Here is a 25,216-nt window from a genome sequence, read left to right on the forward strand (position 1 = left end):
GCCCCTTCCTGTCAAAGTAGGCGATTCATGGCCACGTTGAGCCACGAAACCCACCACACTTTCTGGTGATAGTCAGAAGTCTGGCTTGTGAGTCTGGAGAACTTCTACAGCAGTCTGCTTCTGCTGCTTCTGCAGCTGCCACAGCAGAGCCTGGCGCCAAGGCCATGCCACACACACCCTGACAGCTTTATGCGCCAGTTTAGAGGAAAGCTCTTCAGATCATCGCCTGCTGGCTCCTGCTGTTTCTGAGCAACATTAAGACTCGCTCTTTTTCCTGTTAGGGAGAACAGATTCTTAGAATCCGCGGCTGCTTGGACCCCACCGTGGCATGATTAATGTCTGTATACTCTCTGGTGCGGAATAATCACCTCTGCTGTGTAAATCAAGACCCTGTGGCGTGTGTGGCGGGTGGATAACATGTGGACTGTGCCTTGCTTGGTAAACACAGAAAAATACACTCTCAAACACGTGGTAGGAGGATATTTAATAGGTGACAATATTTCACACTTCTTTTAAAAGAATATACTGTTGTTGTTTAGTATGTGACCAGTATGACTATGTTAGTGGAACCCTCACAGCATATTAGCACATCAAATTTCATGTAGGGTAAGAAAATCAAGGAGAACAGTCTCCAGCAATTCATTTACACTGACCCAGAAGTAGTGGCCACTTAGTAGGTGAAATGTCACTAGCCTCTAAAGGCTAGTTTCTGGACAAAAACTGCAGAGCCAAACAGAAGAGACTTGTAAATGGAGACGGTTTCATGGCAATGTAATTCAGTCAATGTGTAGATGTGTCTGGAAAAGAGATACTAAAAGCTTCTCATTTTTCTTCCGTATGTCTCACCGCAATGGCAAACTGAAAGGCTTAAGTCATGCTGTTGATGAGGTACAACTTTTTTTTTTCCCTCTAAACTGCTCTATTTGTACCTCTAAAATTCTTAATAAACCCCTTTTCTAGTCAAGGCCGCTGTGGCATGTTCTCCACAGTAGTATCAGTAATAGCTTTTGCTTCTTGTGTCGACTTAACCCAGTTTCTGGCTCTAAGGCCAGTTTACTATGGCTCCAACCGCTGCCTCTTTTCAGCGGCTTAAAGAGAGAGAGAGAACTGCTATTTTTTAACTTGGAACTGGCGCGGCCGTCTGAAGAGTTGGCCCAAACGCAGGCAGCCCTGCTTTCCATGACACACTCTGCGAGCTGCTGCGTTCCTGTGTCAGACTAATGTGTTTGGGGTTAAGTCCCAAGCTGTGCATAAGTGATACATTAGCGATATAATCATACATACTTCATCATTCTGGGATTGAAGAGTGACTCTGATTGCCTCATGTTAACTGCAGTTAGGTGTGTGAGTATAAATACATCTGTACAAAGTCTAAATGAGGTGCATTACAGTTTATAATATGAATTTGGATGCCCTTGGAGAGTAAAATGGTAGACATGCTGTAAGGCTATCAGCTTGACTTGTATTAATAATCTCTTGCCCGTGTTATGTGCCAGACCTGGACTTTACTGTACAGTTTATATTTAATCAACAAGTATTTAAAATTACAATACACACATTTCCAACTTTGAAACCAACAAAAAAAAATATATGTTACATATCTACAGTTCGATTGTAGTAGGTGCAATAATGTGACTGATACAACAAGCATTCTATATTTAGTATATATACTATATTACATATAGTATATCCGTACTGCATACGAGGACTATATTTATACATGTTTATATAAATATAGATATACATGGATTTATATGTACATTTTTATATTCAAACATTGCATAAAGAATAAAATAAATAACAAGAGATCAAATCTTACAGAGGGTATGATCTGAGAAGTAGAAACGCTATGTTAGAGCTGAACCATAACCACTGCTGTGAGGACAACGAAAGAACTATCCATCCTATGAAATCCGCAGTATCAAAATGAGCTACATCACAAATACCCTGCAAAAAATGTACAGTCTGGTAGTGCTGGAATGACTGGTAGAGGAGAAAGGAGAGGAGGAGAGCTTCACTGGGTGAGGACTGTACTGAAAAAGCACAGCACGTTGAGGTTACTTGATGCAAATATTGGCCAGCCTCACATGAATAAAATATATTACATAAACGCAAACACTGCCAGAAGAAAGTAAACTGAAAGACAATAACGTACGTAACTTAACAGCACTTAACTTTAATGCTCGATACTGTAATTAAATGCTATTCCAACTAGTTTTGGACCTTTTCGATTGGTCCTCTGATCATGAAATGTGCACACAGTACAAAAGGCAGCTGGTATTTTTTACATGGTGTAAAAAAGTATGTTTGTTCAGGGGCTTCCATACTTTATTCTTGTGAAACTGGCATATGCATTTGAAGCAAGCAAATTCAAAGCACTGTTTTTGTCAGTGTGCCCTTTTTTTTTGTTGCTCAGTCTGTGCTGGGGGTGACTGGGGTGATGATATCACAGGCAGTACTGTAGTTTCCTGTCCCTTCACCTCCGGATGTCAGTGGTCTCAGGGTCCTCCTGCTCAGCCATGGCGGCGTCCAGACTAGCCCGCCGGGAGCCTTGGCCGCGGCCCCTGGGGTGCGCTCCGGAGCCCCCTTTTGCGGGCTTCTCTTTATCGCCTTGCCGCGAGCCTCTCGGGTGATCCTGTTCGGGGTGCGAGGGGTTGGCCGGGCGGCGCTCGGGACTGCCTGAGGGGGGCGCAGAGGAGCAGAAGCTTAGAGTGTCGCAGAGTGCACCCCAATGCTGCTCACACTGCGCGCGCACGCTTCGCCCAATGGCCTCCTTCACTTCTTCTCCACAGCCCAGCAGGATGTTCACCAACTCCACGTATGGCCTAAAAGCCAAAGGAAAAGAGAGACAGCTATTGTCAGTGGAGCATGAGGCACATTAAAACACACATTAAATTGTAAGAGACTTGACTGGCCGATTTCCCCAAATTCAAAAGTCATAGTCTGGATGTTTATGTCAGTTTTAAGCTCAATAACAATAAGACACAAAGGGGTGATTTAGCTCCTGATGAACAGTACTTCTGTTTGTCAGGGCATCGCCAAACATTTTATTTTTACAGCTCTTCACATTTACAGGCCACATTCAAGCTGATTAATCAATTAGTCTATTAATTCACATAAATAACTGAATATCAAAATATTTGTGTTTTTATTATATTACCAAGCGAGCTCCAAATTCAGCCAATTACAAACGGTCATTTAATCTGTCAGACTTAAAAACTATACACTTTGCAGATTTGTACTAAATTAAAATCACTGACCAGGGCCCAGATTCTCAAAAACATACTGGTACTAAGATCATCTTAATAGTGTTCAGTGTGAGGCTCGCCCTAGTATTTACAAATCATCTTTGCGCTAACATGCCTTTGGGAAACCCAGCCCTGGTCAGGAATCACTTAAATTACAGATCTCCCCATGTGAGACTAATTCAGCTTAAACAGCGCAGAAGACTATGTTCATATTACAGGGTTGAAGTGGCATAAATCCCATTTTTTTCCCTAAACGTGACATAGATCTGTTTTTTCAGGGCTGCGTGAACACAAAAATCTGATCTTTTTGAGTGTGATCTGAACCACTTCTATATATGGCTCTAGGCTGGATATATATCATCATCTACTGCGGGCAGTGTGTCCGCAGCGGCCAATTTGATGATAAAATGCATCCTTTTAGAGCACAGGTAACCGATATGGGTCAATTACGAACACAAGCGTGAACGGTCAAGGCAGGAAGATTGGAGCTGAGCAAAAAATCAGAATTGAGCAACAAGGTTCGTAATCTGAATATAGCTAAAGTGGGCCGTGGTGGAGAGGAACCCTGCTGTTCGGCTGCTGTTCTACTTTCACGCTCTCAGCAAGAGGCCCGCAGCCTCAGGCACTACTCCCTGCTGCCTCACTCCGCCAGCCATGAAAGATCCTACTTCTGCTGCCTGCTGTCCTGCAGGCTGGAGTTCTAGCTGGGCTACACTGCAGCTCAGTGCTCCAGCAAAAGGACGACAGCACCAGGGGCCACTGCAGTGGAACGTTATGTCACCCCACCAGTGACAGCATGGACCTTTTCATGAGACTGTACAAAGAACCATTTAACGACTGGGCCCTAATGGTTCCCTCACTTAGGCCATTATTCAATTCCATATGCAAACATGAGGCAGAAAAACAAATGCACCAAAATATTAACATTATGCTTTTTGCGGGGGTTTATTTAGCCGCAGACGTATTTTTCGGGTGGAAAAGTACCCATTAGCTAATTGGCAAATAATCCACCCAAATATACTGTACAGTAAGCATGTGCTCTCAGTGGCTGCCATTGTCTTGTATAAACAAATTTAAAGGCACATAATGCAGTAATAGCAGAGCACAGCTTGTTTATTTGTTTGCACCAAAGGTCCATGAGAGGTTCGATAAATGGCGCTCTGTGTAAAAAAAGAAGAACGTGCAGGGAGGCGCATGAAAATGTGGCCTGTAGCTGCGTGTGGAGTCGCACTCACCCTTTAGGGAATAAGTCCTGGAAGTGGATCATCTCCACGATGACATTAACGTTGTCCTTAGCCGCCGAACACAAGTTGTGTTTCATGTAACACTCGCGCTGCAGCTGGAACACCATGTCCTTTATGGCCAGGCATTTTCGACTGATGCAGCTGAATTTGTGCCTCAGGCCGTGGGCCATGCATTTCAGTGCATCTTTGATGAAGGACTTGCCCTGTGAACACACAAGATTCCACTATAGTCAGACCTGCCATCATCGCAATTAGGGCCCAAACTAACATGAAAACTTTGTGGCAGACACCAGTACCAGTTTTGGGGGGCAAAACATTGGCCAATATTATTTATACAAAAACGTATTAAAAACGTATTATTTATACGCAAAAACATTGTATCTCAATTTTTGCATTTTTACTTTTTTGCATAATTTGAAAACTCCAGTTACCCTTTATATTATCTTAAAATTTCATGATTAACGGACAAACAGAAATGGTCAAAAATTACTTGGAAAAAGTACAACTGAATGTTTTTTCCTTCCTTCTGTAAAGGTACCGTTTTGGAGATTAGAGGTTTTGTTACAACAGCAGTTATATATATTTTATATTTAATTTTATACTCCAACAGTTCTAGTTAAACAGTGTTTTACCGACTGATATGATTGTCAGTTTTCAATTTTCACACTTTTTAAACTTAGACGACAGAACTTCACAATCTTTAACAATATATTTGTCCTTCCAATGGGTGACTGTGAGTTCGAATCCCAGCAGTGCAGCAACTAATCAAAGTGGGAATTATGGGCACAATATCTGTGATATATTTAGCTGATACCAATATTACTGCAAATCACTCATATTGTATCTGACAAATATATAGGTTGGGCTCTAACAGAATTGCAATACACACAGGATACTTAAACAGGGGGCCTTCAGCCTTCATCCTTAACAATAAAGGTACCAAATGTGTTTTATGAAGCAATATCACAGAAGAACCAATTTCGGTCCCCTACAAAACCTTTTAGTGGATGGTTCCTTAAAGAATAGGTAATATGCCAACGTGAAGGACCTTTTTAAAGTTTGCTCACGTTTCCTTTGCAAATATTTACAGAGTGTTACTTAAATAAAGTAAAATTGCAAGGGCCTATATATGTCCCATGTTTCAGTTCTGCACTCATTACTGCATAACTTAATAATTAGTATCCTAGTAGTTACTAAATAACAATCCTTTTACTTTAATACAATATTAAAGAGTCCATGTCCTATTCTTTCTTACAGCTACTGTGCCTTTAAGACTGATATATGTAAATGATCTCTGTTCTGACTGAGTGCCCTGTATTGTGCCTCATACAAAAAGCACTCCAGGATGAAACACTCCTTATAACTTCAACAAGGACAAAACTGCTGTAGGCTGAATAAGTGTAAGTAAATGTGTTGATTTTCATGACATCCTAAAAAAATAATGAATTCAAAACAGGGTATTTTTGCAGCTTAGTTTCCAATTTTGGAATGTATGGATTGATGAATGAATGGTACATTTTGAAACATTTGAAGCATTTACATACTACGTCAAACTCTTTTCTTTCACAAAAACAAGGAAAATACAGTTTTGCATGATATGTGCCCTTTAATAACTGTATAACAAGCCTGCAGTTTGAGCAGAGGGCCCCGTGCATCTGCTGGCCTGACATGAACCAGTGCAATTGCTGCAATGCAAGTACGTGCTCATTTATGTTTTAACGTAAGGGTTATGGGCCACGATGACGCAGAGCTAACAGCATCTTGAGACTGCGTGTCAGACTGCAAACTCTCCGCTCTGAATCCACCTGCACCTCGTGAAACATTAGCCGGGCCTGAGGCAGTGCCAGCTGGCTTTGGCCGGCCACGGGGTCATTCTCTGCCTGCCATGGAGGGACACGACCTCCGTGGGAGAGCAGCGGAGCAGAGGAGGCGCAGAGAGAGGCAAATTGTAGCACAACACCTACTGTACTGTACCTGGGAGTCGAACTTGCCGGCGTTGTGCAAGAAGGTCATGCAGATCTCCTGCAGTCCGCGGATTTCGCACGAGTTGTTCTCGAAACACTCAAACACGCCGCAGCCCACGTCACCAGCGTTCACCAGGCAGTGCTGGATCTCGGCTGAGAAAAAAAGAGAAAGAAACAAAATACATTGTCACTTCAGAATAAGCATAGAATAACACTGTACTTAAGATCTTCCACCAAGCTTATAACCTAAATATGCCTGAAGGCAAATTTAGTGAAACAAAGTACTCCAACGCCTTTTTTATATCCGATTACTACTTGCAGGGCTTGCTGAATTTAGCGAGACATAAAGCCAAACAGCACGTGAGGATAATGACACAACCTTTCACCTCACATGCTTGCTCGCTTGGAAGACGCTGGCTTAGGACCTATTTTGGGCTTCGTTTCTCCCCTGAAAATGTAAGAACTGTATTTAGAGGACAAATTTAGCATAGAGAGAGCTCTGAGGTAATTAAGGTATGCTATTAAAGTCCATCAAACTGGGAGGCATTTGGCAGCGGCCGTCCAAGCTGTGGAAAGGCAAGGTTAACTGTATATAGGACAGGATGAGATTGCCTTTATCTCACTGTGGGGATTAATAAGGACTGCACAACTGCAGAAAATACACAAGGACACCGGAAGTCGGCGGACAGATGGGTTGGCCAGGAAAGCATGAAAGTGAGGGTCATTCTGCAACACATTCTAAACTGCAATTCCGGACACAGGCTGGTGGTGCAATGCAGTTGCCTCTCCAGTAAATGTGAAATCAAGCCCCAGGTCACCATTAAATTCCATAAAGAACTCTAATACTGGTGGTGCGATTCATTTAGCAGATGCATAGAGATACACAGGGCAATGCTTGCATGTAGGAGTTAAAGCATGAAAGATAAACATGGCAAAATTATTTGTGTCGTGCCTTCAAGCTCAGTACTGACTGATGCCATTAACAACACATTATTACTTTGAATGTAACAGTACAATTGTGTTGTGTCAAACTGTATCAGCTAAGCCTGTCAAAATTATTACATAACTGCCTAACTGCAGGTATTTGATAACAGTAATTTAAGCTGACTGCAGTTTCCACAGTCGCATTATGCTACAGCAGGAGTGTGAATTGAGTGTCTTGGAATTGAGGCAAATAAAAATATATATATATTACGGCAGGAAATACATTCATAAAGAAACACTGGGACAAAAAAGTTAACTTTTCGGTCTAACGTGTTTGGAGGGCAGCGCTGAGTCATTTCTGTTTATTTGTTAGCTATGTAGCTAATTCTAATATCTTTAGCATGTATGCTAGCCCGTTTTTGCCTTATATTTTCACTCTCACAGAAAATGTATACTTTGTTGGACGCTACACATTATTGTGTGTAACTGCAGATATTTTTGTGCGTGTTTGTGTTTCCGACAGTACAATCTGTATTAGCTACTGAGTAAAGACAGTAAGGAAGCAAGAAGGCTAATCAGCAGGCTTTAGGCTTATGCTTTAATACTTCAGAACCATTAGCCTACTGTGTTTTGCACACAGAGGAATTAGACCTCCGCATTTAACCCATCCATGCAGTGAAACATCCACATACATACACACTAGTGAACACACACGCTAGGGGGCAGTGAGCACACTTGCCCAGAGCGGTGGGCAGCCCTATCCACGGCGCCTGGGGAGCAATATAAGTACATACAATGAACAAGAAGAGACTCGACTGTTAATCATAATTATTTTTATGACAAATTAGCAAAATGTTCATTTTATCTATTAAGATTTAATTTTATCATTATTGTATAATAGATGTGTTAAAAAGCACAGCTTTTTTTCCAAATATTGTACTTTTATAATTGTACTTTTATAATGCTAAATCTGAAACTGGAAATGTTTTGCATTTTTATCCACTCCTATTTTTGCTGGATCAAAAAATGTATGGAACTGTAACAGATAAAATTGAATTTTTTTATTTTTTTATACCTCTAATTATTACATATTAGAGAAGGCATATGAGTGTCGATAGACATTGGGCTGATATCAGGAGAAAATGCTTGACAGGAAATTTGAGGGTAAAAAACAATTAACCCAATCCTGTAACAAATCTATCCTGAAATAGCACTCACTCACATTGTGTGATGTGATGTGATGATGTTAACTGTATATTTTTTCCGTGGGGTGGAAGAGTAGTTTAACTATGATAGCCTACTATTAGATGATCATGTTAAGTGACATGCTTCAGTTAATAATAGCTCCAGTATAAAGCGTAGTAGTTTTTGAAGAAGAAACATGGGTATCAAATAGGTTTGAATGTGATTAATGGAAAATAAAAAGTGGTTTCATGACATTATTATTACATACTATTAGATATAACATGTTACAAACACATTAACAATGCATCATTACAAGTCCAAGTCACTTTAAACCATAAGAGTTTTGCAGGAACTTTCAGCTACATTCCAGTATTACCGACGTCCTGTTTAAGCATATCAGGCAGGGGAATGCCTCGTCCTGAGAAACATCATGAAAACATTTGTAATTATACACATGGCTTAAAGTGGGTCAATGTAAAATCACCTTTTAAAAACGATGTCAAAATTAATCAACTGTGCATGACAAGACACTTCTGTTCAGTCACATTCACAATAATAATAATAATAATAATAATAATGTCACCAGCTTGGGAAAAAAGCCATTCTTGACTGCATGAGGAAGATAAGACAGCAGTCTTTTTAGGCTGGAAGTCTCCAGCTACGTAAGTTGACCAAAGACGGCTAACCTGGGTCGTCCACCAAGATAACGCAGACTGGCCGCTTGCATGCAGAGTCAAAGCAAACAGCAGGTTATTAGTTTGACTGAAGCAATGGTTGCTGTCAACAGAAGGACCCTCTGTGAGGGGGGTGGGGGCACTGAGCTGAACTTTTGGAGCGCGCAGGAAAAGTGAGCCGCTGTCTGCACTGCTTGTGTTGGCATTTGTGCGGGAATGTGCTTGGATCGTACGAGCTGGCCGCAGCGTGCATTGAATTACACAGCGCTGTGACCGGCTGAGGGACTCCAGCATGCAAATCTGCTTCGGATCAGTCCCTCTAGTGCGTATACAAGCCATGCTGCAGCCTCTGAGCCCCTGCACAAGTTTACAGCCAGGGCTTGATTTGAGGGGGGGATGCAAGGGGATGCCCAAAAAATCATTCGCCTTGGAAAACTGCCTCTCTTTCCATCTCCTTTGGATTAGTGTGATATATACCCTGACATGGTAAATCGATATGTGATATACCCTGAGATGTCAATTACAGACATTTATATTTGGGATTTATGTTGCTTCAGATACATCACAGGAGCTCTCTGGGTCAAACCAGCAAGTTACCATCTGGATCTATATAAACTGTCTAATGGACAATCTAATCACAGCATAAACTAAACCAAATTAGAATCAGGGCTATAAGAACAAATAGGCTGTCTAATCACAGTTTAAATGAGATCAAGTTACAATCAGGGCTATATGAACAAATGGGCAGTCTAACCACAGTACAAATTGAGCAAACAAGTTACAATTAGGTCTATATGAACAGATAGGCTGTCCAATCACAGTATAAATTGACCCAGGTCACAATTAACACTATATGAACAAATAGACTGTCCAATTGGGCCTATAAGAACAAGTATGCTGTCCAATCACAATATAAATTAAACAAGTTACAATCAGGGCTATTTGAACAAATAGGCCATCTATTCACAGTATAAATGAAACAAGTTACAATTAGGTCTATATGAATAGATAGGCTGTCCAATCACAGTATAAATTGACCCAGGTCATTACTATATCAACAAATAGACTGTCCAATCACAGTGTAAATTAAACAAGTTACAGTCAGGGCTATTTGAACAGATAGGCCATCTAGTCACAGTATAAATAAAACAAGGTACAATTGGGCCTATATGAACAGATATTCTGTCCAATCACAGTATAAATTAAACAAACAAGTTACAACTGGGCCTATATGAGCAAATAGTCAGTCCATTCACAGTATAAATTAACCCAAGTCACAATAAGGACTGTATGAACAAATAAGCTGTCTAATCACAGTATAAGTAAAACGGGTTACAAACAAGTCTATACAAACAAATACACAATCTAATCACAGAATGAATTAAACCAAGTTACAATCAGGCTCTATGTGAACCAATGAGAAGTCTAATCACAGTATATGTTATACGAAGTGACAGCCAAGGCTGTATGAATAAACTGGCTAATCTAATCACAGTGTGAGATGTAGTATTAGAGTATTTTTTTCCTCGTTTTTTTTTCACTATTCAACCACTGCTTAGAGCCAAGTGAAGCTCTGGGCCAACTCAAGATGGAGCTTCAGCCAAGGTGAAGCTTACGTTTAATGAAATCCCTGGGCATGTCTCACTTGATTCCCCAGCTTTCTTTTACTCTCTAAAAGGCATGCAAGAAGTGAGTGGCCAAGTGGCTGGCCCAGGGGCAGAGGCTTTAGCACTGATCCACTTTAAAAAAAAAATGTGTATGCAATGGGAGAGGTCATTGCATCACTCAGGCTTTTCCTTCCTGCTGCAGCAAGTTTGCACCAGTTGATTAGTTCGCCTGCAGAAGCCCAGTTACCCTAAAAGCCTGAATGCTCAGCTTTATTTCACGTGAACAAGCTGCCTGGGTCTTCGCATTTTCTTGCACTGGTATGACATCTGTACAGGTGGCGACGACGTGCATCAGAAAACAACGTACACATACCACCCCCCCCAAAAAAGCCCACCAGCACCACACATACACCTAAAAGAAACGCCACCGTATGCATTACCTATCTTTGCCTACCTTGTGCCGCGCTATTAATAGTTTACGAAGAGATTGAGTTGCAGTCTCCGTTTGGCCGCGCGCGCGCGTGCATTCACGACAGATCGCTTTCCTTCAGAAACGGAAAAACGCAGTCGCATGCGATGCAGTGCAACGCAACGCGATGTGATGCATGTTGCGAGCTACGAAGGAAGGTGCATCTCTCTCTCCCCCTCTTCCCCTCTCTCTCTCTCGCCGTTTTCGTAGCAGCGCACGTAAATAAAGACGATTTACCGAGTCTTCCGGGAAGCACGTGCATGTACGCGGAGGGCTCCCCGTGTTTGTGTGACGAAGCTGAAGTCAGCTGCTTATTCGCCAGCTTCTCGTGAGAATTCTCCCGATCCACCTTAAACGGTGCAGGCGCCAGTATGTAACTGCTGCACCTTTTAAGGTGGAACGGGCGAATTCGAATGGGAAGCCAACTTCAGCCTGGTGTGTGTGCGTTTTGCGTGCGTGCGCGCGTGCATGTGTGAGGGAGTCCAGCGGGTGCTAATAGGGGCGAGAGGCGCCCCTGCTTTCCCTCACGTCCGCGTCCCCGCGCTCGCGCTGCTGCTGCTGCTTTTTTGTTTCTCTTTGCCTTACCTGTGTTCTGCAGGGACAGCCGTCCTTTCTGGCTCGCCGCTTTCTCCGCGTGACCCTCGTGCGCGTCAGCAGTATCCGCTCCTCCGTGCGCTCGCGCCGACACGGAGAGCACGAGCAGCAGCACCGCGATCAGCATTGCTGCAAAAGCCCGAAGACAGAGAGAGAGAGGGGAGAGAGAGAGAGAAGGAGGGAGAGAGTCAGAGGTAGAGAGAGAGAGGGAGAGAGAGAGAGAGAGAAGGGGAGAGAGAGAGACCGAGAGGTACGCTGTGTTGCCGGACGGACGCGGGAGTTTAGTGAGCGTGGAAGCGCGCGCGGTTTGCCGCCTATATCTCGCCGAGGGCCGCGTGTCACTGTTTGATGAATCGGCGAAGCAGGTGTTGTCAGTCGCCGCGCCGCCAGCCAATCAGCAGCGCGGACATCCACGTCCAAGTTTGAGGGGTGTGTCAACGTGGAGAGAGTGCTCACCCTGCGAGTGAGTGGTGGAGGTGGTGGTGGTGGTGAGGAGGCAGAGGTGGGTAGAAGCAGCTTTAAAAACCCACACTCACTCACTTCATATGACCAGAGCAGCGGGAGAGAGAGAGAGAGCGAGAGAGAGAGAGAGAATGAAAAGAAAAAGAGAGAAAGTATCTAGCGAAAACAAAACTATCAGGTCCAAACTCTTCCAGTACTGAGTTGATGTATATATGCATACACACATACACACACACACACACACACACACACATATGTATATATATATATATATATATATATATATATATATATATATATATATAGTGGTGTGCAAAACTTATGACACATTTAATATTTTATGTTAAACTAATCATATAAATAGAAATTGTGCAGTAAATTTACAGAAAAAAGTGAACTTATTTTTGGTTAAAAAATCTTGACTAGGGGTGCTCAGACTTTTGCATAGGACTACACACGCGCACACACACACACACACACACACACACACACACATATACATATATATATATATATATATATATATACACACAAATAAATGGAACTAGAAGTTAAATGGAACTCAGGAAAAAATCTCTCAGAATGCTGCTTGCTGTTTCTTGCTGTTTGCGAAGCTGTTCAGTGATTATTACACTGTAAAATGTGGAACAGGACAGAAGCCAATATGAAGTTTTTTTTTTTTTTTTAATGTTACTTTTGTTCATCTCGCCTATTTGTTTTGTTCTGCATTGTTTCGTTCAAAGTGCTTATTTGAATATAATAAAATAATAAAATAATAATAAAAGTTAAACTGCTTGTTACTACAAGTCATTTCTTCAGGTTGAACTGACAAACCTTAATTTTTACAGAACACTGTTCTGTTGGTTAGAGTACTCAAGAAGTGGTCACTAAACAGAGATGGTCATGGTATTACAGGTCAGTGTCTTTAAACCCCCTCAGACGGTTGCCATTTAGTCAGAATTGGTCTCATTCTAGGAGAATGAGATCAGTCCTCTTCAAAAGACAAGTCTGCATTTCTTCACTGGCTATAATGACTCATTTCCATGGAAGAAAGTCTGTTACACCTTCAGCCCTTCTGTAAGAATCAGACTGCTGTCACTGTATTGTGTTCTAGATAGAGAAAAGCTGTAACTGTGGTTGGGCTGGGTTTTCTTTGTTTGCTTTCCATTTTATAGCTTGCATTGTAGACTGTAGAGAACTGAAACGTTAAATTATACACGGAACAGGGTTTATTGGAATGCCGCTGTATTGAAGGTGAATCCTGATTAATATAAAACCACACAGAGGAGACAGAGTGCCAAGCCATCATTCATAGCCATGTAGGATTGAATGTTAAACGTGTCTTGGCCGGAGAGCGTCTTGCTCGCCAGAACGGATGAGTGGATGCGCAGGGAAACGAACAGAAGGTGACATTTTACACTGCGGCGCTCTGGAAAGTCACTAATCAACAGGCTTAATCATCTTCTGCCTCTATTGTGTCACTCTAGCCGCTATGTGCCAAGTTCACACAGTGGAGAAAAGGGGACAACTTTGCTAATGGTTGGCAGGGATTGCATCATTCAAACCACCACCCTCCCACCCCCCCAAGGCAGCTGCTCCATTCACACATACATACACAAAAGCCATGGGCATGTGACTCACAGTTACACGCACATTAGAAACAGTCAAATAGCCTAATGACTTCTGCCAACAGTGTAAGGGCACACCTAAAACCACCAACATGACTGCACGTTTGATGTTGCTTTTATTGCTATATTATTAGGCCATTATGACTACTACTGCGGCCTGCAAACCGATCATTTGACAGAACGCGTGACAGGCTTAAGAAATACATTTTAAATCAAATAGCCAAAAGGGGGAATGCCACAATCTTTTTTATTTCACAATCCAGTCGCTGAGATATAAACAAAGTGATTCAGAGTGGTTTGATGTCAAATGCGTCATTCTAGAGGAACATACTGTCTTCGATTCGTTACAGAAGTGGTGATTGGAACCAGTGTCAAAATATCTACAACCCAAATGTAGCCATTTCATTTACTATCCAATGACCAGTGAACCAACACTTGTATTCTGAGTTTTTGTATGGAATGTTGATTACGGTAAAATAGAGGTAAGCCAGGAAAAAAGAAAAGTTTTCTTCGTTTATTTGTAAAGTGTGTAAAGTTTATTTTCCCTTAATACACCCTGCATGTATATCACCGCTATGGATTTGAATAAATATGCTATCTCAACAACCGTAAACAATGTTTTAGCCATTATGCAGTGTATTTGTATCCATTTCATAGAATAAGACATTAAGCGCTATAGATGTCTGGTTCCTATCACCACAATATAAAATTGTTTTGAACAATTCTGACTCTGCAAGCTTCTCCAGAGCGTCTAATTTAAATCATCTCACATCAAACCACTCTTATTGATTTTTTTTTATTTGTACCAACACAGACAATTTCAAAAATTGCTGATATTCTCCTTTAATTAAGGCACAGATTCTGTCAGTATTAAATGTTATCATATTTCATGTTCACATATCAGTAAGACTGGGTTAATAAAATGGATATTTTTAGGCCTATATAGGCTCTTATCTAGGTCACTCTGTGTTATTATTGCTCTAGCTGCATTTCTTAGAGGATTCCATCGATCCTTAAGTGAAGTGTGCGTAGGCGGAAAATTAGTCCCATAATTGAGGAGAGATTTAACCAGACAGCCAAGCCCTTAATGAAAGAATGTTCTGAAAATACCACAGAACATCTCCGAAAACAATTTCCTCCATGGCGAGTCCGTGCAGACCTCACTGAGGAGGACAGATCCATGTTAAAATGTTCAGTCTTCTAGGCTCCAGGTCTACGCTCTTGAAAACAAAGGTGGCAGAAGGGTTACTTTGGAGTCATGCAATAGAAGAACTTCTTAAATGGAAGTATATTTGCAGGATCTTTTTAAAGTTTAAAGAACCTCCACATCATGTAAAAGTTCTAAAACAATTAAGATTTTCCCTAGAACTGTAAGATCGAGCCAAGAACCTTGCCAAGGAACCGTTATTTTTAAAGGGCCCATATCCTGCATTTTTCTTGTTTTTTCATTTTTCCCCTGAGGTCCACTTATGTGGTTTCATGCACCAAAAACAGTCATATTCCATTTTTACGTGACCATTTTCCAACCGCACTCTGTCCATTAGATTGAAACAGGCTCTTACTGTGTTTTTAGGACTGATATATGTAAATGAGCTCTGTCCTGATTGGCTGGCCTGTATTGAGACTGGTTCAAAAAGCAGCCTGGGCTGAAACACTCCTTATAACTTCAGCAGGAAGCTGCTGTAGACTGAATAAGAGACTATATGTAAATATTGTGACATCACAAAAGCAGTGGATTCAAAGCAGGCAGTTCTTGCAGCCTTGTTTATATGGGCCCTAAAGAATGTAGGATGGCAGTGACCAAACTGGACCAAACTCTCCTTTTGGATAGCCTTCCTGTTGGTTTCACCTCCAATCCAAATCTAAGGTCAATCATCATGGGCCCCGTTTCCCAGACAGGGATTAAGCTTAGTCCAGGACTGCCCTTCTCATTTTTTATGGTGAAACTTTGAACGTTGTGCAGTCCAGGACTAGGCTTAATTCCCGTCCAGGAAACCAACCCTATATGGTTCAAGTGTTGGTGGTAAACTCTGCAGAGCCATGCATCTCCAGTATGTAGGGCTGTTGACCACTGGTCTGGGATTACTGAGAAGCTCTTCACTGCTCAGGTTTCTCAGGGGACTCCGAGGGCAGTTGTACACAAATATTTGCTCCTCGGATTTGCCTCTCGTGTTGAAAAGCGACTGGGGCTTAAGCTGTTAGAACAGTTTCACGTTTTATGAGGGTGTCAACGGTCACCCACCTACCCAAGATACGCTCGGAAGAAAAAGCCTCGGATTATGACGGTTCATTAAAAGAGTGGGTTTGGCCGTGGTCTCTGCTTTCCAGGAAATGTTTCAAGAAAAGATTTCACAGCTAGGGGAGGCATTGGCTCCTCTTTCCCGCACTCTGCTCTGGACCTCTGGGCTTTTCAGAGGGTGCGATTCTTCTAAACTGTGCAGAGACCTGCCAGTGGAGGGATTAGAGCTGAAACAGTCTACATTTCTTCACTTGTTTTATTTATTAATTTATCTTTATTCTACACAGAGCCTCACAGCATGGCCTCTCCTGTAACTCAGCTCCAGTGCTGTGAACCTTATGCACTGCAAGTTTGTTTATTTGTTTGTTTATTTCTCCTCTGCTCCAAAACAGGGATTACTTGACGTCAAGTAATTACTGAGTCCTTCACGAGCTGAATTAGGTGTGCTAGTGAAAATATAGAGGGGGAAAAAGCACTAAAAGCCGTGCAGCACATGACCCCCCCTCCTCCTCCTTCTCCTCCTCCTCCTCCTCCTCCCCTCCGCTCGCTGCTGTAGCTGAATGGGCGCCTGTGAGAGGCTCCGCCCACAATGCGGACACACCCACGGCCTCGGCCAATCAGAGGCGGAGTGCAGACCGCAGCCGCGCAGTGGCGCGTGTCACCGCAGGCTGCAGACTGCCGGACTGAAAGCAGATGCAGCTGACTGCCGGTGAGACACCATAAGCAGCATCACCGTGGGAGAACGCGAGCGGGAACCGAGCTAGTGGCGCGCTGAACTGAGCTTGCAGCCCGCGCGCGCGCTGGGCGTCTGTCTAAAGCGCTGTGTGTCTGCGTGGCTGCGCAGCCTTCAGCTGCAGGCGACTCTCCTCTGACCAAACCAGAATCAGGCTCGTTCCACCGAGTAGGTCACACATAGGAGGAGTTTGTGTTGGTGAGTTTACACATAGAACCAGAATCTTTATCTTGTCCAGGTGTACAAGGCACTCCTCTTAGTGCAGGTGTTCTAAAATTAACCCAATAAAATTAATATAGAAAACGATACTACACTCTTAAAAAAGATTATGGAGAACCATGAACACTGAAAGTGATTAAAGGGTTCTTTGCATCATGAAAGGGTTCTTCAGATTGATGGAGAATGTGCTGTAGATGGTTCTATATTGTACCTTTTTGAAACAGGTTCTTTATAGCACCAAAAAGGGTTCTTCTACTGTTACAAGCTTGACATCATAACAGTACAAGAACTCTTTTTGGTGCTATATAGAACTCTTTTCAGTTAGAACCATCTACAGCACATTCTGAAGAACCCTTTGATGATGCAAAAGAAACTTTTAATCATGCAAAGGGTTCTTTGAGTGTTTGTGGTTCTTTATAGTAGCACTTTCTTTATTAAAGAACCTGTATAGAGCCATCCTTTTAAGAGTGTATATAAAATAGACAGTACACACACTGCAATGAGAGAGAAGTACAGATACAGCCAAGCACTGCAGTACTGAGGTACAGTATGTACAGCTGAAAGAATAGAGCAGGGAATCGAAATATCAGCGTTTATGAAATATGTTAATGTGCAAATGTGCTCAGATACAGTGGAGGAAAGTGGGAGAGGCTCTTATTCACAAGGACAGAAAACAAGAAGAGCCAGATCACAATGAGGAGACACACAGAACCTTTGAACCACGTGTGTCATAATAGTATTTTTCACCACACGAGTCATAATAATTAACAAGGCAAAAAGGTTCTACCACCAAAGAAAGTACTGGGGTCCCAAGCCCAGTCCTGAGACCACCCCACACACACACACACACTATTCTCACATTCTTGCGCTTTCTCTCATCTGGTGGTCCTGATTCAACTCATTACCTGGGTGGGTGGGTCCACCATTGGGGTAAGGAAGCCAGTTCCCACCAGGTAGAAGAGATTAGCATTACTTACGAAGCAGCACATCAAACATTTGACATAAAAATTGGCTTAGTGTTGACTTAATAATGACTTTTTTTTAAAATGCTTACCATGTGTAATTATTACTTATTTTTTACAAATGTCTGAAATTACTGTGTCAAAATATTGACGTATATTCTCAAAATGTTGAATTGCCATGTCAAAATATTGGCTTAAATTCTCAAAATATTGGCTTGCCATTTAGAAATAATGACTTTTTCTCTCAAAATATTGATATGCCACGTTGAAATAATACATATTTTATCAAAATACGGACTTACTTTGACAAAATATTGGCTTATTTTCTCAATATTTTAAATTGCTATATCGAAATAGTGATTAAAGTTCTCAAAATATTGGCTTGCCATTTCGAAATAAGGACTTTTTTACTCAAAATAATGACTTAGTATCTCACAATAATAACATTCATTATGAAAAAATTACTTACTTTTTGTAACATTAAAAAAAGGAAGAAAAAATGTCATTATCATAGGTCATTATCTTCAGACAGTAAGTCAATATTTTAACACACTGCTGCCATGGGCTTCCATATTTTCACCCTTGTCACCTTCAAAAAATGTAACTATATTTATTATTTTTGAACATGGAGTCTAAGAAAACATGCATTCAACCACTCAAAAAAGCGTTAACCCATCTCAGCAAGAATATCTATTTTTTCCAAGGTTTCTTTGCTGGCATGAGTAACAGGATTGAAAGTAGCATCCATGCTAATAGCATAAGGACCTCAAGAACATGCTAATGGCTTACTTGGGGACGTGACTTGGGGAATATTCCAGCTATTTCATACGGCTGAATGTGTCTGAGTAGCAGGGTTGACTGAAACAGAACTAAAATGTACGTTTTCTAACCTTGACTTGGAAAAAGGATGTTTAAAGTGTGATGTGTTAAATCAATTTACATGTAAATGCCAAAATAATATGACTTTTGGATTTTTAAAGTATTCTAATGAGTGTATTTCAAAGAAAAGTGTAGTTATAGTGGTCTGCTACAAGCAAAAAGTGCTGCACCTATGTTTATATATTTTTTTTTTCCATTTACTTTACATGCATATGTGTAAATATAAGATGAGTGGGACACAAATGGCATCTTAATCATGGACTCTGCCACCTAATTAACAAGCTCCTCATGTGCTAGGTCACATGTTTTGGAATAGGGAAAACATGTGCAGAGCACCGAGTCCCCAGAATTGACACTGAGACCCCTGATTTAAGAAGTCCTTCCAGTGTTTTTCATTGACAGGTGATGTTTTTTTTTCTTTTTTCGCTTCCATAAGTCTTTAGATCGAAGCTTCATGCTGATAAATGTGTTTTGATAAACCTGCCACTAACTCTCCTCACCGCTTCGCAACGGCTTGGTGGTATTGATAAGCAAATTTAGTAGTGGAAGGACTTGCGGTCATCTCAGATATGTACAAGTGTCATTAGCCACCATCCCAGCGGAGAAACAGAGTGGGGAGAGGGAGGGAAAGAGAGAATGAGTGAGTGAGTGCTAGGGGGATCATATTTGTCAGGGCTTTTCTCAGGATCAGTGACAGAGGAGAAAATAGCCATGAAGTACACAGCCCCTGATTTATGTTTGTTGTTGTTGTTTACATGCCCTTAATTTTATGTGCATATGTATGCACACAGATGTGTATGTGTGGTTGAGGGAGTACAGTTGTAAAGTAGTGTCTGCTATGCTGGCAACAGAACCGGCGTGTTTGAAACATGAAAGCCCACTCTGGTGTGTAAACTCACCTGACTCGTGAAAAGAGCGTTTTTTACAAGCGAAGACCACCAGCGCCAAACATGGTGCTTTCATTCCAAACAGTGTGAAAATAACACCACGTTTTTATTGACCTCAAACAATGTGCTATTATTGAGCGTCTTTATGCTGTGATTTATATTGCAGTAGTTTTGGCAGTGGAGAAGAGAGCTGTGCGTTTCTTCAGCATGGATTTCTTTCTCACTGCAGCACAATGGCTTCAGTGTGTGGACTTACATGTACAGTGTGGGGAAACAAGTATTTAGACCCTTTTTGTTATTTAAAGTACTTCCAGTGCGTCTGTCCACTTCAAATTTACACGAATACTATCTTTTTGAACTTTGCACTTATAAATATGAAATTAAAAAAATATTCTTCATTAGGTATGTTTCCATATATCTACACTCTTTGTCCATTTAATTAGCTCCACTTACCATAAAGCCCTTTGTAGTTCTACAATTACAGATTGTAGTCCATCTGTTTCTCTGCATACTTTGTTAGCTCCCTTTTACCCTGTGCTTCAATGGTCATTCGTGGATTTCGAAACGGATTTCGTTTGCTTTTTGTCATCTATGGTACATAATACCATTAAAAGATTCAGAGAATGCAGAGGAATCTCTGTATGCGAGAGACAAGAATAAAAAAAATATATATTGGCTGGCTTTGATTTTCAGGCCCTACATTAAAAACAGACACGATTCTGTAGTGGAAATCACTGCATGGGCTGAGGAGCACTTACGAAAAACATTTTCTGTGAACACAGTTTGTTGCTGCATCCACAAATCCAAGTTAAAACTCTACCATACAAAGAAAAAAACACATATAAACAGGGTTCAGAAATGCTGCCACCTTCTCTGGGCCTGAGCTCATTTAAATGGACTAAGGCGAATTGGAAAAGTGTCTTGTGTTCTAACAAATCAAAATTTGAAAATTTTTTTTGGAAATCATGGACGTCACGTCCTACAGGCTAAAGACCATCCCGTTTGTTATGAGTGCACAGTTCAAAAGCCAGGATCTGTGATGGTGTGGGGTGCATCAGTGCACATGGCATGGGTGATTTGTACATCTGTGAAGGCACCATTAATGCTAAACAATATATACAGGTTTTGGCAACATATGCCACCATCCAGACAACGTCTTTTTCAGGGAAGGCCTTGATTATTTCAGGAAGACAATGCCAAACCACATTCTGCATGTATTACAAAAGCACAGCTCTGTGGTAAAAGAGTCCAGAAGATAAACTGGCCTGCCTGCAGTCCAGACCTGTCACCCATTGAAAACGTTTGCTGCATTATGAAACGAAAGATACAACAATGGAGACCCTGAACTGTTGAGCTACTGTAATATTGAATTAAGTCTGTAGTGTTCACTATTTCCATGGTAGCTCTTCTCCATCTGGTTCTGTTTGTGCAAATAAACAGATGCACACATGCTTGTTCGATTATTGGATTAAAACCTAAGTGTGTTTAACAGCATCATAGAAATCCGATAACGGCACTAATCCCCTACAATATTCCATAGTGTGCTGTTTACACTGCAGCCAGATAATGATGGTATTATTAGAGTGCATGTAAACACACTCAGTGAGAAAGTGAAGCGGAGTCGTACTGGGGCAGGCTTGCGTACCCTCACCCTGATTGCACTGTGGATGAGGAGAGGGGTTGATGTCATTCTGTTTTGAGCAGTTTGAGGTTAGACACACTCTGGGCGCAGTCATGGGACAATGGCTCATCCTGGCATGATGCATGTACATAATGAGCCTGGAACTGGGAGACGGCGTGGGCTTCGTGGTGGGTGGCACAAAAGTGTCATAGCCTCATAGCCGGATGGACGAAGGTGGCCGCAGCGGTGGGGGGTTAATGAATTGTGCAAAGCGTTTATTATGTAAGAAGGTTTTTAGATAGTGACGCGGCAGCTGAAGGCTTTTCTGGGTTATGCTGCATTTCATCTGATCCCGTAACGCCGGACCCTGCGCTGCTATATTTATCAGGGTGAAGGGCCAAAAACGATCAGCCAACACAGTGTGACACACTTACTCCTCATTAGAGCTGAAAGGCGTATTGTGGTGGGCCGGAGCCCTCAGCAGATCATTAAAACCTCTCTTTTCTGGCTTGTTTACTTTTTGTTAATTAATAGGTGATTCTGTGCCCTGTGACCCACATGCAGTGACAGTGTAGGCAGAGGATTGAGGATTAATTGACACGGCTCAGAAAAACGCACGTAGTGTAAGGATGACGTCTTCTCCTCCTCCTCTCCTCACTGTCTCTCTCCTCCTCCCTTCTCTGTCTCTCATTCTCTCTCTCTAGCTCTCTCTTTCTCCCCTCTGTCTCTGTCTGTCTCTTCTGTTTCTTATGCTTTTCTGGTTCTATTTTTTTCTCTCTGTCTCTCTGCTCCTCTCTCTGTGTCTCTATGGCTCTTTCTCATCTTTTTCTCTATTGGTCTCTCTTTTTCTCTCATTCTATTTCTCTCCATCTCTCTCTGTTCCTCTGTCTGTTTCTCTCTTTTTCTTTCTGTATCTCTCTTTCTCCTCTCTTTCTCTTTTTTCTGTTTCTCTTTCTCTCCTTTCTATTTCTCTTTCTCTTTCTGTCTCTTTCTTTCTCTCTTTCTCTGTTTCATTGTTTCTCTTTCTCTTTTTTCCATTTCTCTATCTTTCCATCTTTCTTTCTTTCTTTCTTTCTTTCTTTCTTTCTTTCTTTCTTTCTCTTTCTCCCCCTCTCTGTCTCTCTCTGTCTCTGTAGAGAATAGTAACTATGGGTGTAAAAATGATGTAAAAGTGGCAGTTAAACTGCATTGATTTTGGAAAGTAAGAATCGATTACAGTCAAGTACAGTAACATGAAACACGACATTAAATATCAGTTTGTGGCCAAAATGTAATTCAAAGGCTATTTTCAGAAATATGTATTATGTTCTTTCTCTCTCTCTCTCTCTCTCTCTCTCTCTCTCTCTCTCTCTCTCTCCCTCCCTCTCTCTCTCTCTCTCTCTCTCTCTCTCTTTCTCTGTATCTCTCTGTATCTCTCTGCTCCTACCTCTGTTTCTCTAAGGCTCTTTCTCCTTTTTTCTGTTTTGCTCTTTCTCTCATTTTCTTTCTCTCATTCTCTTTCTCTCCTTCACTTTCTCACTCCCATTCTTTTTCTCTCTGTCTCGGTTTCTTTTTTCTCTGTTTCTATCTTTCTCTTTTTCTTTCTTTTTCATTCTCTTTCTCTCTCTCACTCTCCTCTTCGTCTCACCTTCTCCTTCTCTCTTTCTCTGTAGGGAATACTAACTAGGGGTGCAAAAGTGATGTAAAAGTGGCAGTTCTTTGACAAAACTTTGATTTTGGAAAATAACAATTGTATGTCAATATATTCAATTACAATAACATGAAATACAATATTAAATAACATTTTTGGCTGAAATACAATGCACAGTCTATTTTCAGAGATGTGTATTGTCTTCTTTATCAGTCAGCATTAAACCTGTCAGCTTAATCACATATTCATATTTATTAGACATAACATCTTACTTTGCTCTTTTCATTGTGTTATATTGTGTTTATGTGTTATAACTGCTTATTAATGATTTTTTAAAGTGTTTATGACCTAACTAATAATCATGAACAAACTAATCTTAAACCATTTATAAACCCTTTATAAGGGTAGTCTTATTTTAAAGTGGTACTGTTTTGTTGCCTATATTTGACTAATGTGTACATATTTAATCTAGTTAGTATATTTTAAGAAAACAATTGAATCATCTGAGTCAAATCAATTGAAATCAAGGTGAAACTTGTGATTCACTGAATTGTTTCTTAAAGAATCACAATCGAGCTGAATCACTGTGAGATTTACAGCCCTGTCTGTCGGTGGTCAGGTTCGTGCTCTGTGGCACGTGAGAGATGCTGTGTTAGTGGTGTAGGCCTCCATGGTGGATGTGACCTGTAGAGTGTGCACATGTAGATCCTGTGGAGGGGGGTGTTCAGCCTGGGGCAGAAAGGGGCAGAAAGGCCTTTCACAAATGGTCTGTTCCCTCTGCTTTCCCGCCGGGATCCAGGGTAGGGGGCTGGATCAGCTTACAGACCCTTTTGTTAAGCTGCATGGCATTAGACCTCTCCTCTTCCAAGCATTCACATGCACTTCCACACAACAGTGATTGATTTTGCTGGTGTTGTTTCGGGGGTGGTGATGAGGATTTGCGGGTGTCTGTCTGAAAGTGCTCAGGCATGGCCGGTTGACCTCTTGTGCCAAGCTGCTGCATGTTGGCTCACTTGCACTTCTTTGGGCATCTGTGTGGATAATTCAAATAGAGTAAAAAGTTAGAAAAACTTGACTTCACTGATCAGGACTGTGAGCGCATTTCAAACCACATGGTGATTGGCAGTGGTGTAGCCATGACAACATAAATAACCCCTTGGTTGCCGGCTTTTTTAGTTTGTTTAAGCTTTTATTTTCTGGCAGAGGTCAGACTTTAAATGTGTTAGATATCAGTGTTTTTCATGCACATATCTGCTGATGCTGATACATAAACTTAAGAAATGTAGTAATTGGGACTGGATTTCAGCTGAATGTAACATTCCAGAAAAAATGTAATTTCTAGAGTATTTCTAGAGGGTTACAAACACATTAAAATGAATAAAATGCAGATATTTTAGCACATTAGCCCAGCATGGCCTAAACAGTACAGTGCAATAAATACATCATCAAATATTAGTTTGAAACACCTGTCTGGTGCTTTTCTGCTGATACCAATATGATTCTGATGTAATCACGCATCCCTCATGATGTTCAGTCGGGACTGACTGTGTTTACTGTGGTGTTAAGTGTCAGACATTTCGCCAATCACCTAGATGGCATTAGCCTTTGCTAAAGTATAGCTGAGAAACAATGTCAGCATTTGTCCACTGAGTGAACAAACTGTGCAGAAAGAATTTAGACAATTTTCTTGCACACTTTGCAGCTCAGACATCCAGTGACAGAAGAGAGGAAGACACCTATCAGCACGCTGCTCTGTTTATTCACTTGTGTGAAACTGATGATTTAGTCCCAGCCATTTCACCCCTTGCCCCTACCACTTAGCCCTTACCCCTCTGTTTTGCACATTCATGCCTAGGTGTAGGGTGTCCCGATTTTTGTTGAGATAGAGGGGTAGGGCTACATAGGGCTACATGGCCCTCCAAACTGAGGTTTTTCAGAGGCACTCCAAACAGAGTGTTATGATAAAAAAAAAGGTAAGATGGCTGCATGAGCGACCAAAGAAACCCACAAATGTGAGAATTTTCTCCATAAATAAATTACGATAACC

General features: G+C 41.4%; 1 protein-coding gene across 1 annotated transcript; it reads right to left on the reverse strand.

Annotated features, from left to right (window-relative positions):
• Nucleotides 1-469: 469 nt before the first annotated feature.
• stc2a (stanniocalcin 2a) lies at nucleotides 470-12,036 on the reverse strand. The gene is made up of 4 exons (XM_036575603.1): nucleotides 11,901-12,036; nucleotides 6,467-6,609; nucleotides 4,484-4,695; nucleotides 470-2,825 (listed from the first exon to the last, which is right to left on the reverse strand). The coding sequence occupies exons 1-4, from the start codon at nucleotides 12,034-12,036 to the stop codon at nucleotides 2,477-2,479; spliced, it is 840 nt and encodes a 279-aa protein (XP_036431496.1). The 3' UTR covers nucleotides 470-2,476.
• Nucleotides 12,037-25,216: the final 13,180 nt, after the last annotated feature.

This window comes from Colossoma macropomum, unplaced genomic scaffold, assembly GCF_904425465.1.
Source record: "Colossoma macropomum unplaced genomic scaffold, Colossoma_macropomum, whole genome shotgun sequence".
Taxonomy (NCBI): Eukaryota; Metazoa; Chordata; class Actinopteri; order Characiformes; family Serrasalmidae; genus Colossoma; species Colossoma macropomum.